At 40.4% G+C, this 19,967-nt stretch overlaps 1 protein-coding gene across 1 annotated transcript; it reads right to left on the reverse strand.

Moving 5' to 3' along the window:
* Positions 1 to 1,527: 1,527 nt before the first annotated feature.
* LOC113009730 (protein NLRC3-like) lies at positions 1,528 to 19,588 on the reverse strand. Its single transcript, XM_026148207.1, has 12 exons — positions 19,453 to 19,588; positions 19,151 to 19,195; positions 18,500 to 18,619; positions 13,670 to 13,815; positions 11,374 to 13,168; positions 7,807 to 7,980; positions 5,897 to 6,073; positions 5,431 to 5,604; positions 5,139 to 5,312; positions 4,752 to 4,925; positions 2,909 to 3,082; positions 1,528 to 1,943 (listed from the first exon to the last, which is right to left on the reverse strand). The coding sequence occupies exons 2-12, from the start codon at positions 19,186 to 19,188 to the stop codon at positions 1,934 to 1,936; spliced, it is 3,156 nt and encodes a 1,051-aa protein (XP_026003992.1). The 5' UTR covers positions 19,189 to 19,195; positions 19,453 to 19,588; the 3' UTR covers positions 1,528 to 1,933.
* Positions 19,589 to 19,967: the final 379 nt, after the last annotated feature.

A 19,967-nucleotide genomic window follows, 5' to 3' on the forward strand; every position in this document is an offset into this window, starting at 1 on the left:
ATGTATAGCAACTTGAAATACTCCCAAAAATGGCTCCACAGCATGTAAAAATATAATATAAGCTCTGGCGAACTTGGTTCTATGGTAGGTCTTAAAGGGTTAACAAAATGCTATACGTCGCCAGGTTCGTCATCAGATTCGAGGTGTTACCTCCTTTGCACAGTATCACAGTATCACCTTAAAGCACTTGTTGGAGGCTGCTGAGTTTGCATCTTTTGCTCTGAAGTACAGCCAGACTTTTGACTGCTTCGCCTTGGGCATTTTTACTTTGTAGCTCTGCTCTAAAAGAACATATGTACCTGGGCTCGCCTACTATCCTTGCAAAGGTAAAATGATTGGCTAGAATCCAAAGTGTATGACATCTCAGCAAAAAATGCCATAATGGCACGGGATACCAGTACCCATCCCTACCACTGACTGCTCCCTCACCTGACCTACATCCAATAGAACTCCTCTGGGACGTTATGTTTCGATCCATCCGATGGCACCAGGCTGCACCTCAGTCTGTCAAGGAGCTCAGTGATTCCCTGGTCCAGCTTGGGAGAAAATCCTTACAGCACTATACATCATCTGACTAGAAGCATGCCCTGACATTATCAGGCATCATTTTGTTGCATCACTTTGATTTCAGGGGTCTTTTTGAAATTCAGCCCACTGACGGTTGATCTTCATACATCCTTTTGTTCTTAAGACATTACCCAGTCAACACCAGTGCAGATACCCTGGATGATTTTTTTCCCATTGAAATCATTGATTTGTTGTTTTTTTTAAACAAAGTATATAGAACCAGCTTTCCAAAGAAATTGAAGACTGAAAGTACAAAACAAACCTCTCTGCATTGAATCATACTTGTTATCAATCTCTGGCTCTCTTCCTTTCTTTTATCCTGTCTTCCTCCTCTCGCCCTAACCAGTTGAGGCAGATGGAAGCCCCACCCTGAGACTGGTTCTTCTGGAGGCTTCTTCCTGTTATAAGAAAGTGTTTCCTTCCCACTGTTGCCAAAATGCTTGCTCACAGGGGATCATATGGTTATTGGGTCTTTCTCCGTATGTATTATTGTAGGGTCTACGTTACAATATAAAGCACCTTGAGGCGACTGTTGTTGTAGTTCGGCACTGTATAAATCAAATAAAATTGAATTAAATTGAATTATTAACATCTTTATGTTCCATCAGGTAATGACAATAAAGAATATAATGCAAGCAGGAGCTACTGAAGGGGTAGCTTCCGCCACCATGGACGAAAATGATTGTGTCAGAATGCCATTTAAGCTGTCCATTAGTGAAGACATATAATACAATAAACTCTTAATTGTTTTAAAATCTATCTGCCTATGTTAAAATAACCAACACATTGTTGTGGTTTGAAGTGTTGTAGTATCATGATAGATTTATTTATAGCACAGAACATAAAGCAAAAGCTGAATAACATTTAAAATGAAGTTAAACTGAAAGTACTTATTTGAAAAAAAAAAACTAAATAAAAAGAATGATATCTAACTATATGAGTATATACTTACACCAGTATTTACATTGTCCTTCATTAAAAGCATCAGTATTCATATTTTTTCATTTATACTTATATTTGTAAAATTGATCATTGGTTGTTATAATAGTACTACTACTACTACTAATAATAATAATAATAATAATAATAATAATAACTGTGTCCCTTTCCCCCTTAATAATAACTGTGTCCCTTTCCCCCTTGATGCGTTTTTTCTTCAGTGCAGCTGTTAGAAGAATACACTTAGCATACTCTTAGAAGAGTTCACGCTCCAGCACTAACAGTCATCTAGACTTCTTCTCTTTGGATGAAGCTTAACTCTCCATTTCACCTCCCAGTAACGCACACGTTGCTGCTGCTTCAGTCTCTCGGGATGATCAGGACACAGCTCATCCACTCACATACACTGTCACCATTGCCAAGATCATCATTCCCAGCTGTAAATCAGAGAAGAACCGGAGATTAATATTTTGTTTACGGAAACTCAGTTTATTCGCTTTGTTGATGAAGCACCTCCAGTAAAACATGCAGCAGAGGAGCAAATGTGCGGTGTAACCGCTGTCCTCTCAGCTCTCATGTTAAGATGTTGGAGTGAATATATTGAACTTCACACAGAATTTCTACATCAAGTTTGTTTCACTCAAATTCACAGTGGAAATGAACCGATGAGAATCTTTAATACTTCATTGCACTTTAATGATGAGATTCTTGCTGTTTAAATGAAACAAAGAGTTTCTGTGCATTAATGAACATCTCATCAGCTAATAAATAAACATGCAGGCTCTCACTGAATATATCTAGATGAAGCCACTGACGGGGAAAAAAATGCAAATGCAACTCTGAACTTCAAAAGAACTTCTGCTCTGTATGAAGACTAGATGCAGATACTAGATTATTAAATGTAACAGTGGTTCTCTGAACAACAGTCCGCAGATTTATGCTCCCACACTCTGATGAATGAGAACCTGTTTCTTTAAATCTTATAAGACTGTCAGCTACAATCCAAGTTTATATCCTTAGACTTGAACACAAAAACAGCAATCATCTTTACAACAACTCAAACACATGCTCACAACAAAAGCTACAGTAGGCTGCAAAACCAGCAGAGGGAGATATTTAATGTCAAGCCATCATCATCATCATTTTTATTTATAAAGAACCTTAAAACAAACATAGCTGATGCTAAGTGCTATAGATTGGAACTAAATAATAACATTTACACAAGATATAAATGAAAGCCAAATAAAGGAAAAAAGTAAAATAATTAATTAGTTAGTTAATAACTAATTTAATTCAAAGCCAACACTTGGATGATAGAGATTTACAAGAAAATTTTGATTATATATGTGTTGACCTTTCATAATAACTGTGTTTAGTACAATACCAATCAACCTTTACTAACCTTGGGGTATCCAGTTTATAGTGTAGACTCCTCACAAGTTTAGAGAGTTGCTTAACGTCTGAATCCTGCAGGTTGTTGTCACTCAGGTTCAGGATTCTTAGATGTGAAGGACTGGACCTCAGAGCAGAAACCAGTGCAGCACAGCTGATCACTGACAAATTGCAGCTCCTCAGACTGGATAAACAATAAAACATCTACATATAATCAGTGATAAATTATATCAAATGTGTTCAGGTTACTTCCCCAATTTTTGTCAGTATGTAAACTGTACTGCACGTGGGAAAAGCTACTGAATAAAGTCTACTCCAACATTAAACAAGGATACAGCACCATAACAACACCCCACCTGTGCTAGTTGGACCAAATATCCTTGTTTATGTTACCAGCCTGCCTACCAGAAGGAGTACACCACATCTATACTCTGCTATATCTAGTACTGCACAGACACCATCACCACGGCATCTGGGTGTATGCCAACCAAAGGTTTGGAAGGCAAGTGCAGTTAGGACCCTGTTGAGGAACAGAAACACTGCCTTCAAGTCTGGTCATGTGGAACTGTACAGTTCAGCCAGAGTAAATCTAAAAAAGGGCATCAGACAGGCCAGGCTGGATTATAATAATAAAATTGAGGACTACCTCCACAGCAACAACTTGAGTCGGCTGTGGCTGACTTATTAACTACAAACCCAGACCCAATGCTGTTGATAGTGACGCTGTGCTTCGGGTTGTTGTCACTCAAGTTCAGAACATGAACCACTTCTTTTGAGAAACTGGCCAAAAGTTATATCATCCAAGGACTTCCACCCATATTCGACAACACCAGTTTGCATGCAGGGATAAGAGATCAACAGACGATGCCATAGCCACAGCTCTAAACAGGACCCTGACCCATCTGGAATACAAGGATATTTATGCCAGGCTTCTTTTCATCAACGTCAGCTTGGCATTCAACAAAATCATCCTTAAGAGACTGATAACAAAACTTATCAACGTTAGCCTCCCACACTTCATTTGCCTCTGCATTAGTGGCTTTCTCAGAAACTCACCCACATAGAGTCACAGTAGGGTCTCACCTCTCCCCAACACTCAGCCTCAACGTCAACTTAAAACAGGGATGTGTGCTAAGTCCCCTACTGTATACGCTACACCCATGATTGCACTCGCACCCACCGAAACAACTCTATCAGTTGTATGTTGTTAGGGTTGTATGTCCACTTCTCAAACTTGTGCAATCAATAATCAAGCACACACACATATCTACATATGTTAATATGTACATATTAACCTCCTAGGACCTGGCGTCCACATATGTGGACATCACATTTTGGGTTATTTAGACCAAAATACTCAATTTTGCTTTACAAGGGCCTGATATCCACTTACGAGGACATTATACTGCTACTGTTCTATCGAAATTTAAAACGAATATCCTCATATGTGGTGCTCATTTTTCTTAGAAACAAAAGAGAAATCAGAAATCAAAGAGAGAAATCAAAAATGCATGCCATGGAAGATTTCAGGTCTTAGGAGGTTAAATATGTACATATTTAATCATGCTTATACTGTATTTATTTATTAGAAACTCTTATTTTCTATTTCTATATTGTTATGAATAGATTGCTTTCTTTGCTTTCCTTGTTTTTCTTTGCATTGAATAGAACAGCATATAATATCAGTGTGTTTTTTGCATAATGACAATATAAAAAAAGATTCTAACGATTCTGATTTAGCTAAACATTATTTGTCCTTATTAAATGAGCAATCCCTAATTTCTGATTTTCTTTGTATCTGTGTGTATCCATAATGTAATTATGTATTAGAGAATTACAGAAAGTGAACCGACCTCAGAGTCTCCAGTCTACAAAGAGGAATCTCCAAAAAACCACAGAGATGCTTCACTCCTGAATCCTGCAGCTTATTTACACCCAAGTCCAGATATTTCAGATTGGAGGGGTTGGCCCTTAAAGCAGAGACCAGAGTAGCACAGCTGATCTCTGACAAACTGCAGCACCACAGACTGAACAAAGAAAAAAAATGTGGATAAAATCAGATACAATTCAGCCACATATGGACAGTTTTTAAATTTGCACATAAACCATACTTTCCCTCATCAGTAAGAATTTCTTATTCATTAATCATTATCATTTTCCTCAGTTTTGAAGGAGGAAATTAACTATACTATACACATAAATTATAAGATTTTGTGATAGCAGACAGTAAGCAAACTGACATCAGAGTCTCCAATCTACATAGAGGAATCTCCAGAAAACCACACAGCTGCTTCACTCCTGAATCCTGAATCGCGTTTCCACCCAAGTCCAGATGTTTCAGGTGGGAGGGATTGGATTTAAGAGCAGAAACCAGAGAAGCACAGCCAATCTCTGAAAAACTGCAGAGCTCCAATCTAAATAGAGAATAAAACATGCAGATAACATACAGTATATTTTGGTCATTTATACATGGAACTCATGGAAGTCTATCAAATTTAGGTTTATCAGTAGTCACAGAATAGGTTAACTGACCTCAGAATGTCCAGTCTACAGTTTGAACTCTCCAGAAAACCATATAGTTGTTTCACGCCTAAATCCTGCAGGTCATTAAAGGCCAGGTCCAATCTTTTCAAATGGGAGGGGTTAGACTTCAGAGCTGAGACCAGAGCAACAGTGCTTTTCGGTGACAAACCGCTGAGCTCCAATCTAAGTAACGAATAAAACAATAATAAACAAATTAGATGTGGAAAGGTTGGTAATTTGAAGTTCAGGGAATCTTCTGTATACGGATGTGACTGTTTAGCAGGCATATGAAACATTTATTTAATTTAATAACTAACAGTGGCTATTCATTTTAATATCTGTGCCCAACACTAGTCTTTAGTGACCACAGAGCAATTTATATTCCAATAAAACGTTGATTTTTAAATGGATGCTACACAATGGAAATGAATTAATAATGAAATTTATAATAGTAACAGAGAGTAAATGGCCTAACCTCAGAGACTCCAGTCTACAGTGTGGACTTTCCAGAAAACAACACAGCTGTTTCAGTCCTGAATCATCCAGGTTGTTGTTGTAGCTCAGGTCCAGATCTTTCAGATGGTAGGGGTTTGATTTCAGAGCAGAGAATAGAGCAACATGGCTGATTGCTGACAAACTGCAGCTCTCCAAACTGAATCGGGAATAAAACACGTTATTATAATATTTTTACCTTCTCTCAATCAAACGAGTACTTAGTATCTGTCTTTCTTTCACTTTCACTTTTATACTCATGTTTGGTCAGAGCGTGAAAAGGTGTTTGGCCCCTTCCTATTTTATTTTTTTAATTGCATATTTGTCATACTTTAAATATAAAGTGATTTTAAATTATCTCTTTAGTTTTAATATTACACTGACCTATTATTCAAACAATATTATGCACACCAACCTAGTCCTTTGTGAAAAAAATAATAGACATGGGTTTCATAGAGAATTGTGAAGCTTTCTGTGGAAAAACCGGTCTTGTGGGGAAAGCTGGCATTCATCCTACTTTAGATATAAATGACATCATTTCTATCACATCATTTCATCATTTGGTCAAATTAATAACAAAGTGATCATCCTGATTTGGTACCAGGAAAGAGAGTTGCAGTCTCACACACCTCTCTGAAGTTTCCCTCTTTATTTTATCCCCACAGAGACTGTGTCTGCTCTCAGATCATCATCAAACAAACCAAAAATGAGCATATTAAAAAATAATAATATAACACCCTAAACTGCTTCAAAAACTAAAACAATTAAATGTGGACTATTAAACATTAGATCTCTCTAAGTTACTGTGAGTAAATGATTTAATAATTGTTCAACATATTGATTTTTTCTGCCTTACAGAAACCTGGTTATGGTATGATGAAAATTTAGTTTGTATAAATCAGTATACTGAGTTCAACTAACTTTCAGAATCCTCAAATTTAGTCCAGTTCAATTAGATTTTATTTATACAGAGCCAAACCACAAAAACAGTCACCTCAAGGCAATTTATATTCTAAGGTAGACCCTAGAATAAAAAAGCACAGGTTGAGGAGGAGTGGCTGCAATTTTTCAATCCAGATTATTTATCAACCATGTTTATGAAGCCAGTTTTAGTTCTTATCTATTCCCCTCCTGGTGCATACTCATACATACAGAATACCTTTCAAAATATATTTTGGTTGGTCTGTCAATTTACTTTCTGGCCTTTATTTTGCACTCTAAAATTTGAGTTAATGATTAAACATGTATATCTTTAAAACTATTGACTGAGTTGAATATTTAACTGGTCTTAGCATAAAAATTAATTTCAGAAATTTGTGATGGATACATTTAAAAAACATTTGAGTATTAAATTAAAAAAATGTAAAATAAATTCCAGCACCCCAGCAAATAAAATCACAAAACAAAATATCATTGTTTTAAGTTTTGAGTACTGTGTCTGTCAGGTTTCCTCTTTCCTTTTGATAGTCCTTGTCTCTTGTGTATAACGTTCGGTTTGCTTCCCTTTCCTCTTATGTCTAATTTGTTCCACCATGTTTCCCAGCTGTCTCCACTCCCTAATCTTCCCCTTGTATATATACTTTCTCAGTCTCTGAGTATGGAGGTCTGTATGGGAGCTGTTAGTGCAGAACACCACATGAAGAAACTAAAGGCAAGACAACCTGACACATGGCATTGCATCAGGTAATGTAGAGTGTAGGATTTAACCTATTAAACTATGTGCACAATCTGGTGCCGAAATTCGAGTCCTGGATACCCAAAACCAACATACCGTAAAGGAACTGGAAAAAGATGGGTCACTCCATCTGACAGCTCTAGAGTCAGGTTATAAGGGGAAAGCTTTACAGTTCAATTTATTGAAATATCTTCAGAAATAGTAATCAGTGAACTAACCTCAGAGTCTCCAGTCTGCAGTTTGGACTCTCCAGAGCAGCAAAAAGGTTTTTTGATTCTAAACCCTGCAGGTTGTTTCCATTCAGGTTCAGCTCTGTCAGGTGGGAGGGGTTGGACATGAGAGCTGAGGCCACGATTGCATAGTGAGTCTCTGACAGTTTACAGCCAGAAAGTCTGTGATGACACATATTACAGAACAAGTTATTATAAAGAACTAGTGTTTTGTGTGGCATGTTCCAAAGTAAGATGTTATTGAACAAAAGAAAAAGAGCACAATGGTGCAAACTGAATCCAGACAGAGACAAATTAATATCAGCTCTTTCCACACATCTGCAGACAGAATGCTTACACAAACCTAGTGAAGTATACGATGTGCAGCCAGAGGCGGAGTTCAAGTAGTACCAATAAAATCGGAATAACACCTCTGAGCGCAAATTGGATCACATCTTGGAGAAGCTCACTGCGTTCGTGAGTTCTCAGAATCGGCTCTTTGAGCACAAGAATGACGAGACCACGGAACGTAAGTTTGATAACATCATGGAGAAGCTCACGGCTCTCCAACGGGAGATTGAGAGACCAGTGTTGGACTGTTAGAACAGCTTTGAAATTCATATGAGTTGTTCGCACTAAAGAAAAAAAAACACCATCACTTCATGCGGATACCCCTTTGGCGCCAGCTGCGGTCTCAAGGCTGGAGCTGAACAAAAACACCCTGATAACGACTGTGTTTAGACTGTTCTTCACATTCTATGCAAGGCCACCTGGGTTGGCTGGAAGTAGGGCTGGGCGATATGACCCAAAATTCATATCTCGATATTTTTTAGCTGGATGGCGATATAAGATATATATCTCGATATTTTTTTAAAGCCATAAAGTAAGAACAAAAAGAGAGTTCTTAGTCAAAGCGGTGTCCCACACAGGCACTTTTATTAACATACAGCATAGATGTACATGAAAAAATTACTCAAAAATAAATTATAAGCATTTATTAAATAATAATGCTCCATAAATAAAATAAAACAATGTTGTTTTTGTGCATAACAAAGAGCTCACAATTGTGCAGTCAAAATGTAAACTAAAAGACGCTGAGCATAATAACAAAGCCAGATTTCTCAGCTGCTCTGTTCCCAACATCTCCTGCGTGACTGACAGCCTGGAGTTTGAAATCCGCTTTGTAACCATGTCTCTGAATAGGTGCCATTTACACACACAATATGGTAATATTACGTTGAAGCACAGTACGTATCACTCCCCGAGGTTCCTCTGTAGCCGTAATGCTCCGACAATCCATCAAGTGGTGCAGCTCCGTAGCTTACCAAAGTTGTACTAAAACATTTTTTGACAGATTTCTGCACACCTTGTACCACTTCAAATCGGTTTGCGGTCATCAAGCACAACCAGAATTCATACATAAGGCACGCTGTCAACTTTTGAGAGAATGAAAGGATTTTAGGAGGGGCTGCACGGCGTTAGCGTGGTTAGCTCGTTAACACGTTAACGCCGTCCAGCCCCACCGACGGGGCGATGCGCAGTAACTCGTTAAAGGAGATTTGCCGTGTCCATCTTGTCGCTGCCTGTAGGTGAAGCAATGGGGGAGGAGGGGGAGTTGTGTTCAGTGAAGGAGAGAGGAGAGGCGAAGTAACGTTGCGTAGAGACAAAAGTGGACGAAAGAGAGGCAAACTTGTGGCTACACAAGTATAATTATAACGTGACATAGACTATATCGATATAAAGGATATTGTCACATCTTATATCTCGTATAAAAATATATCGATATTTTTAAAAAACTCGATATATCGCCCAGCCCTAGCTGGAAGACTGTTTACTTAGCCTGGCAGGGCGAAGGACACTGTCTCAGCTGAACTCTGGACACACACACACACACACACACATATATATATATACACATTCAGATGTACAGTACACTCACCCCCCTCCCGCTCCAAACGCCTTCGACACTTATTCCCCTCCGATGCTGACAGTGGATCAAGGAGAACAGCGCATAGGCTGCAGGCCCGGATGTACTGTCTACATTGGCTGTCTCTCACCCTTTACCCACCCCTGTTGCTTGTCATGTGTTTCTTTGGTGTATTAAGAGTTTTTTCATGCTATGTGGAGAGGTGTTTTTTTCTGTTCTCAAACTGATCTCCCTATTGCAGCTCAGTCTGGGGGAGTTATTTTTTTCTCCTTATCTTTCCTCATGTTGTGCTTTTTCCATGTTATACCCCTCTGACCTGTCTTCCCCATGTGATGTTTGTGTAATGTATGTATGGTTGGAAGGGTAAGATGACGCTGCCACAGCTGGCAGCCTTAACCCAATTTCCCTCGGGATGAATAAAGTATGATCAATCAATCCATCCATCCATCCATCCATCCATCCATCCATTCGCTTCCGCTTATCCTTTTTCAGGGTCGCGGGGGGCGCTGGAGCCTATCCCAGCTGTCATAGGGCAAGAGGCAGGGTACACCCTGGACAGGTCGCCAGTCTGTCGCAGGGCCAACACACAGGGACAGAAGGGACAGACAACCATTCGCACTCACATTCATTCGCACATTCACACCTAGTGACAATTTGGATTATCCAATTAACCTATCCCCACAAGCTGCACGTCTTTGGACAGTGGGAGGAAGCCGGAGTACCCGGAGGGAACCCACGCAAACACGGGGAGAACATGCAAACTCCACACAGAAAGACCCCGGCCTGGTGTTGGAATTGAACTCAGGACCTTCTTGCTGTGCGGCAACAATGCTAACCACCGTGCCACCGTGCTGCGTCAATCAATCAATCAATCAATATTGATGAGCAGTTAGGCTTGTAGCACTGTAACCTCAATTTCTAGGTACAATCAATATGCCTATTTTAAGTCTCTTTGCACAAGATTTCATCTTTGTTTTTTGTTTTTGATGCTATGCTTAAACATTAACAACAAAAACACAGACATTAAATAAAGTTGTTAACTGTGTCCTCATTAGGATCGAGCAGGGGTAGGGAACTCCAGGCCTCGAGTGCCGGTGTCCTGCAGGTTTTAGATGTGTCCTTGATCCAACACAGCTGATTTAAATGGCTAAATTAGCTCCTCAACATGCCTTGCAGTTCTCCAGAGGCCTGGTAATGAACTAATCATTTGATTCAGGTGTGGTGACCCAAGGTGAGATCTAAAACCTGCAGGACACCGGCTCTCGAGGACTAATGTTCCCTACCCCTGGGATAGAGATTTGTGTTAACATGTGTAACATGAAACAATAATTCTCCTCAGTCTCTCTCAGACCTGAAGATTTTAGTGCAATTTCACATTTAGTCTATTTACTGTGGTCGTAATTAGTTAAAGTTTGTAAGCAAACAGTAATGCGTCGTTACAATGCATTGTTACAGTAATTCTTACTTAAAAAACAAACAACATTTTCAGAGCAGCTCAACAGCATCTGTGAAAATCTAACCAGTGTATTGTTTGCAATAGAAAAAATGGAATTATAAGAAAGAACAATGTGAGCATTATAGTAAGAACTTTTGAACACCTTAGCTACAAATTTACATTGATTTACAATGTTAATCAGATATTTACTCACTGAGCCTTTCTACAGTTCCTCACAGCAGGAATCAGTCTCCTTCGTCCCTCATCCGATGTGTTATACTTCTTCAGGACAAACTCATCCAAAACCTCTGACATCTGCAGCATGTAGGCCAGAGCTGAGCAGTGGATCTCAGAGAGCTCCTTCTCTGATCCGTTTTTGCACTTCAGAAACTCCAAGATCTCCTGATGTACCGTGAGTTCATTCATTTCCATCAGACAATGGAAGATGTTGATGCATCTGTCAGGAGAGGTATTCTCATTGGTTATCTTGCAAAGGTTGCTGATGATTCGCTGTATAATTTCTGGAGTGCTCTCTGTCTCGCCTAGCAGACCTCGTAAGAGTCTCTGGTTGGACTCCAGAGAGAGACCATAAAGGAATCGGACCAACAGGTCCAGGTGTCCATTTTTAATTTGGAGGGATTTCTGCATGACTCTGCTCAGAAAGACATCTAAAGACGAGATGTCACCACAATATACATGTTCACCATTCCCTAGAAAATGCTTCAGCACTTCTGTTTTTCTGTTAGTATGACAGTGAAACATGTAGACTGCAGCCAAAAACTCCTGAATACTCAGATGAACAAAGCAATAGACTGATTTCTGGAATATCACACAGTCTCGTTTGAAGATCTCTGTACAAACTCCTGAGTACACTGAGGCCTCTGTGACATCCAGACCACACTGCTCCAGGTCTTCTTGGTAGAACATTATGTTTCCTTTCTCAAGATTTTCAAAGGCCAGCCTCCCCAGCTTCAGAAGAACTTCACTGTCAGCCTCTGTCAGCTCTTGTGGACTCGTCTCATATCCCTCATGGTACTTGTGCTGTCTCTTTGTCTGAACGAGCAAGAAGTGTGAGTACATGTCAGTCAGTGTCTTGGGCAGCTCTCCTCTCTGCTCTGTAGTCAACATGTGCTCTAGGACTGTAGCAGTGATCCAGCAGAAGACTGGGATTCTACACATGACGTGAAGGCTCCTGGATGTCTTCATGTGGGAAATGAATTTGCTGGACACCTCTTCATCACTGAATCTCCTCCTGAAGTACTCCTCCTTCTGGGCGTCAGTGAAGCCTCGTACTTCTGTCACCCTGTCAACACATATCGGAGGGATCTGATTGGCTGCTGCAGGTCGGGAAGTTATCCAGATGAGAGCTGAGGGAAGCAGATTCCCTTTGATGAGGTTTGTCAGCAGTTCACTGACTGATGACTTCTGTGTGACATCAGACACAAGCTTCCCTTTAGTGAAATCCAATGAAAGTCTGCTTTCATCCAGGCCATCAAAGATGAACAAAGGTTTGCAGACAGTGAGCTGCTCTGCTGTGACCTTCTGTAATGTTGGATGGAAAACATGGAGCAGGTCCAGAAGACTGTACCGGTCATCTCTGATCAGGTTTAGCTCCCTGAATGAAAGCAGAATCACCACACTGACACGTTGGTTCTCCAAACCTTCTGCCCAGTCCAGAGTGAACTTCTGCACTGAGAAAGTTTTTCCAATGCCGGCAATGCCATTCGTCAGAACCACTCTGATGCATCTCTGTTGGTCAGGCAAGGCTTTAAAAATGTCATGACAGCTGACTGGAGTGTCATGGAGGGCCTTGTTCATGGAAACTGTCTCCAGCTGCCACACCTCATGTTGGGTATGAACCTCTTCACTCTGTCCTTCTGTGATGTAGAGCTCAGTGAAGATCCTGTTAAATAGGGTTCCACTTCCTGTTTCTTCAGTCAAACATTTACATCTCCTCTCCAGATTAGCCTTATGTTTGTCTAACAACTTCTGCAGCAGACGACTATCTGCTAAAAGAATGAAAATCAATGAACATAAAGCAAAATATATATTATAACTGGATGTTATAGAAAAATGGACGGGGGGAGACAGGGAAAAGGAAGTTTCTTCTCAACCAGACCAAGGGGGAGGGCTACGCCTCAGATTTTTGGACCAAACCAGTCCCTCTAGGCTGGTTGGTGTAGTTGAATGCTGAATGACTTTGCAGGCCTAACGGATAAAGTCTATTGGTTTTCCTTACCATTTATGGATTTGGACCATTTCAGCTGTGCATTTGTGAGTGAGCTTTATGCAATGCACTAGAAGAAGACAAGCCACTATAGTTGCTGATGCACTTGAATTGTTGTTCTTTTTTTTAGAATTCAATTTGTTAAGAATAAAGGCCCTTTGGGTATATTTTGTGCTTTGTCCTTTGCTCATTTGGCAAGACACCAGATTTTATTTTAGCTTTTAATACCTGAACAACACAAGAAGTCCAGCTTTCAGAAATGAAATAATCAGACAGAGCTTACTTTCATAGTTTCTCTGAATGCTTGAAGAGCCTTCTAATGAAGCAGACTGGTGCAAGGTGATGGACTGTCTGCATCCACAGCTGGTAGAGACCAGATCCTTTTTAAAATCCTGATAGGAAGTACAGCAGGACATCTGCTCCTCCACACTGTGAAAACCACGGAACAATTATTCTGATCAAAACAAAGCACAGTAAAGCCAGAAGTGCTAAAATTTGATACTAGCACTGACAAATATATATCACGGTCATGATCAGTCTGTAGTTCGCTGTTGGAGCCAATCACAAAGCATGGAAAGGCTGCAGAGACTAATTTAATTGAGAGGGGAAAAATGCAAGCTTTCAAGAACAAGCCTGGAGCCTTATTTAAGACCCAGAATGGATATGAGTATAGTTGGATGTGCTACATGGAAATGTGGTTAAACTCACACTTCCTGGAACATAAAATTTCTAGCACATAGAGTAGGACACACCTACACACACCAGAGATGAAGGAAACCATCAGACTGAAGAAGAACTCCTGTTGGGCTTCGGGAGCATGGAGTGTCTGACCCATTGCTAAGGGCCATTCGAAACTGAATTTTCCCCTTGTCGAGTTTTCTCCCAGTACTCTGGCTTCCTCTAACAGTCCAAAGACATGCAGTTAGTGGAGTTAGGTTAATTGGTGATTGTAAATTGCTCATAGTAGTCTGTCTCTTTGTGTTAGCTTTGCGATTAGACTGGAAACCTTCCCAGGGTGTACCCCACCTCTCACCCACGACAGCTGGGATAGGCTCCAGCTTTCCCATGGCCCTGAATGGGACAAGTGGAAGTGAATGGAAGGGTTTAATGGCCCATCTTAAGTTTGTCATTGAGCATCTCAATGATTCCAAGAAGGCTCAAGTAAAAGTCCTGTTTCAGGTGAAACCAAAATCAAGGTCTTTGGTGTCAACATGACCAACCATGTTTGGTATAAGAGAAATGTTGAGTAGGACCCAAAGAACGGCATCCCCACAGAGGCAGAAACAATATGCATTGGGGCTGTGTTTCTGCTATGTGTACAAGACAGCTTCAAAAGCAGTGTTGGATAAGTTACTTTAAAATAGTAACTTAGTTACATTACTAGTTACTTCTCTCGAAAGTAACTCAGTTACTTCAAGTTACTCGTTACTTTCAAAGTAACTAGTTACTAGGGAAAGTAACTTTGGTTTTACTCAGAATTCTCTTGTTAATGTGTTGCTTCCATAACTTTGCCAGTCTTCTAGCTTGCTTACTTGCCACAAGTGCACTGTGCCACCTACCAATAGAAAGGAAAAGATAATGTCCATATTTCCATGAGAGAAATCCCACACCTGGACCGTCATTGACTGCTGCCATGATTCTAGCCTACGTCACAGCGTCATGTGCGCCTTTTACATCCAACACAAAAACTGCAGTCGTGGTGCTTTCGATTGTAGTCAGAACTCGGAAATTCTGCCTTCTGAATAGGAAGATGTAGGTAACACCAGACTGCAGATGAGCTGCATACATGGCTGGACTGGGACAGAAAATCGTCCCGGGCATTTTGACTAGAGACCGGCCCACCATTATAGGAAAAATCATAAAGCCTTTGAATGAAAATAAACACTGTTGTGACAGTGATGTTCACTGTTTTGATGGTATATATGCATCAATCTATCAATCATTTGTTGTAAGATTCAGATAATTATTTTTTAAAAGCTAGATATTTTAAATGAGAATAAGAAAGAAAAGTATTTCTTTGTGCCCCCCTCTCCCTGTTAATGCCCTACCTGGCCCCCCTGGCAAAACTTTGCTAGACCCGCCCCTGCACAGTCACCAGCTCTCAGCTACCTAAAAAATGATCCTGGGGTTATTTGTCTCTCAGAAACAGTTCATAACTTCCCTTCAACTCATTCATGTTACCTAAAAGGTAAACCTGTTTCTCCATCACAGCTCTGATGATTCAGTAAGGACATCTCCTGGTTTCATCTTCATGTTTCCCTCTCACCAGATAACCAAACCATATCATGACCAGCAGCTTTTTTGCAGCTGTGGCTCCAGAAAACATCAGCTGATACTAGAAATTAATATTAAATAAATTCTAACAACAGCTGATCAAGCTTAAACGTGCTGCTGTTGTTTAGCGCGACATACGCTGGTTTCCTCTTTTGGCGCAAAGTGGGCGATAAACAAACAAGAGAGCCGATCAGCTGATCATTGATCAGTTTCATGATTGAAGTAGAAACGGGAGAGGGAGGGGGGAGAATGAAAGAAGAAGAGGCAGCTGTGCAGCAAAGACAGAATAACTCCAGCTTTGTGCCTTTTTCATTGTAGCTGAATTACGGGACAAACTGTTCCTTTTCACCTCAATACGAAATGCGTAATATTTTCTCTGAATACCAGACAGGACGGTTGGCAACTCTAATAACTTATGAACAAAATAAAGTTCAACATCATTAACTTCATAGCACCCACCCAGCTGTATAGAAACTCCGTCATACTAGCTAGTACGCAGTACGGAAAAAGTCAGAATAACGAAAATAAACTCCACCTAAACTTGGTTTATATCTGACCCAGATAGACTGCAGGTCATAACTTCTTACCTGAAGTTCAGTTCACACTTGGACCGGCGGCCGCCTCGGGTCTCTGCTCCTTCTGTGTCCCCTTTCCTTCATCCACCTGCTGGCCTCCACCACTTGCTAATGTTACTGAATCTGTGGAAGCTCCGCGATAGCCATCACACGAAGTAACGACCCTATCTAAATCCCAGTAACGACTAACGCGTTCCTGATTTTGGCATAATAACTAGTTACCGTGCTCGTTGCCACAATAATAACGTAGTTACTGTAACGCGTTACTTAATAACGCGTTAGTCCCAACACTGTTCAAAAGTGGCCAATGGGTGGGGCCATGTAGTGCAAAATCTTAGACAAGGACTTCCTTCCTTCAACCAGAACACTGAGGATGGGTCATGGTTGGGACTTCCATCATGACAGTGACTCAAAGCATACCTCCATGTCAACAAAGAAGTAACTAAAGAAGCACATTAAAACTCGAAACTCAAGTCTTGGTTTGAAACAAGTTTGCTCAACCAGTCTACATGTATTTTGTGCACTTTTTCGAAGGTATCAACTTCTTGGTTTGTCCACTGAAGGATCCTTCAGGAGAATGGAGTATATGGCCCATTACTATGGGCTCTGCAGTGTCTACATGTTGCCTATAGCAAGAGCTTGGTTTGCATTTCTGGGAATAAGTCAAATATTCTAATTTGTGAAGACTTAAAGTTTACTGTATTTTACTATACTGTACATACTATATTCACTATTTAGGATACAAAGTCTACTAAAAACAAAGGTTTATAATTATGTATTGCTTAATTTGTGTTTTTGTGCAGTTGTTTGTTTTGCTTTGTTTTGTTTTAACCATCATGCCTCTAAAGAGACTAAAGATTTGAAATCTTTATCATCCAAAATCTGATCTTTATGTCAGGAAATCCTGCTTACTTATATTTAACTGTGCATGTATACAGATACATTAAAATAGAAGAACTCCTTGATGTGTTTATCAGTGAGCTTTTCACATCAGATACCCACATAGCAAAATTGGTATGGCCCGGATCTGGCCCACACGATGTGCTTACACATGGCCCACATACCGCAAAGAATGACGGCCCTTTGTGGGCCCAGATCTGGTTTGCCAGAGGTGGCCCACACATGGGCCAGCACAAGGCCAGTTGCAGACACACTGGTGGTCCTGTGCTGGCCCAGAACAGTTTCAGGTCTGGCCCCAGCTGTCAGCCTAATGTGTACCTTAATTAAGCCTTGTAATAACAACATGTGCATAATAGTGCAAACGTAACATGACAAAACTCTGTTCAGACAGTGAACATACTGATTCTTATAAAACATTTTTCAACTCTCCCAGATTACTCAAAGTGCTCTATACAACATGCCACATTCACCCAACCACACACTTTCTCTTAACTGAGTGCTTCCTAACTACATTCATACACATTCACACTCACGACATGCAGACTGGAGAAGCCAGGGATCGAACCACTAAGCCACCTGAGCTACAGCCACCCACTGGCAAAGATGAGTAAACCCTCACTAGGTTTTGGATAAAGCGTACAGTCACAAAGCTGTCAAACATGGCATTTGGGTCTTCTAAACAAACAAACATGGCATTTGGGTCTTCTAACTAAAATAGGAAAATAGGAACATAAATAGTGCATCATTGCTAGACATGGCCCACATTTGGTTGACATACACCCTGCCATAACACCAGTCAGTCAGAAGTGCCGGCTTGATGCCGAATCCCGGCCAGAGCTGTTTTCTATGGGCCTGGGCCAAATTAACCAAACCAAAATCCGGCCAGATATGGCATGCCATCGCATAGACAGGAGCGTCATTGCCAGACCTGGCCCACATCTGGTTGACATACACCCTGCCATAACAACCGTCAGCCAGAAGTGCCAGCTTGATGCCGGATCCTGGCCAGAGCTGTTTTCTATGGGCCTGGGCCACATAAACCAAACCATAATCGGGCCAGATATGGCATGCCATCGCATAGACAGTGCCATCTATGCCAGGCCTGGCCCATATCTGGATGACATACGTCTTATCATACCAGAAGTCAGCCAGCAGTGCTGGCTTAATACCAGATCCGGGCCAGACCTGCTTGCTGTGGGTAAGTTTTTTTTCGTGTGGGGAAATACACAGATTTTCAACATCCTCACAGAAGATTTGCATTGTTAGAGTTGAGTGAAGGTGGTCTAAGAGTTACTGTAAAACAACAGTGGTTCTCTTATCATGAATTGTCTTCAGCTTCATTTACAGAATAAACACTGCCTTACTTTGTGTTTGAGAGTCCAGGTTCTTTACTGAAGATTGGGTTTTCATCTTTGGACTGGTTAGTCTTCAAAGACACACAGCTGGATCTTGAAAGCTCTGCACTGTGTCTGCGTTGCTGACTGCTGGAAACACAAACAGAAAAAATCATACATTTGTCTTGTGCATGTTCCTGTTGTTTGGTACTGAGCTTCTTCTCCCTCAGGGTTGGGTTTATGAGGCTAAAACATGTGATGTCTTCAGTAAATGTTTAATCTTTTCCTCTTCAATCCTAATCCTAAACTCTGATCATGACTGTGTAAGGACTGAGAAACAGTGAGAGTGTAGTGCTGAGAGAATAGTATTACACTCTGATTATTACCGTCCCCTGTGTAGTCTTTCTGATCAGATCCAAATCTTTGAAGCAGCAGCAGAAAGAATTTCCACTGAGCAGCCTTTATATCATATAAAATCTGACGTTAATGCATGTTTTTATGTTATCCTGCTCACTTCTCCCACCGTACTTATGTGCTTGCTTGTGTATAGTTACAATGAAACAGAAGCACTCCTTCACTCCTTTGTCAGTAAGTTTATGTTGTGCTTTTTAATCCAAATAATAGTATCTCCTGCCAAATGATTCATCTTCCCCTTAGTTTACAGAAGAATCAGTGTCCTACTTTATGTCTGAGGGTCCAGGTTCCTTCAGTTCACTCATCGTTAGTCTGAGAAAGAAAGCAGCGAAACAAAGAATGAGCACAGAACAATTATCATAATAAACATGTTTGTCACACCCAATACTGGTAGCACAAGAATTACACACGCACGCACACACAGTAAGTCAATATTTTCCTTTGGGCAGACAATCAAACAAACATTTTTGCTGACTTTCTTAAGTTTTATTCCAACTTGAGAACAGTCAGAAACTCAAAAAAACGTTTTTGATTATTCTGACAGAACATGCAGTCGCAGTTACACTCACCTTGCTTTATTTCTCCTGCTCTGTCAACTGATCTCACTTTTAGTTTCGTTCTCAGCTGAACGGAGCAGCCACTCCCCTCTACATTTAATCACCTGACTACATAACAGGTGTGCGATGCAAAGATTAGCTTCTGTTCTTGCACTTTGGCATGAGGCCTTGGTCTGCATTACTGTGGCTTCTTACCCTCTTCATCAAGTATGTAAACAAAGGCACAGACACAGGCCCTTACCTCATTTGTGCAGTTCTAAAATTGTGATTGAACCATTTTGCTTTTCTACTTGTGCTGTGTCTTTGTCTTCTTTCTTATTGTTATTTATTTCTTCTATTTTCTCCCATTTTCTTTTTCATTTGTGTCTTTTCTTCTGCCTGGCATCACTGACATTGCTATATTCCACATGTACTGTGAATAATAGTAAAATAATAAAAATAGAAATCAATAAATTGGTAAAAACAAAACAACAAAACAAGACAAGCAAAAGGAGCCTATAAAGAGTTTCTATAGCGTTTGATGGAAA

Source organism: Astatotilapia calliptera, chromosome 17, assembly GCF_900246225.1.
Source record: "Astatotilapia calliptera chromosome 17, fAstCal1.2, whole genome shotgun sequence".
Classification (NCBI taxonomy): Eukaryota; Metazoa; Chordata; class Actinopteri; order Cichliformes; family Cichlidae; genus Astatotilapia; species Astatotilapia calliptera.

Excerpts from the sequence above, each read along its gene's own strand:
- LOC113009730 (XM_026148207.1), bottom strand. The coding sequence starts at position 19,188 with ATGAGTGAACTGAAGGAACCTGGACCCTCAGACATAAA. Across the intron at positions 5,605-5,896 it reads TGTAGACTGGAGTCTCTGAG|ATTGGAGCTCAGCGGTTTGT; the intron begins GTTAGGCCATTT and ends TTCGTTACTTAG. Across the intron at positions 5,313-5,430 it reads TGTAGACTGGACATTCTGAG|ATTGGAGCTCTGCAGTTTTT; the intron begins GTCAGTTAACCT and ends TTCTCTATTTAG.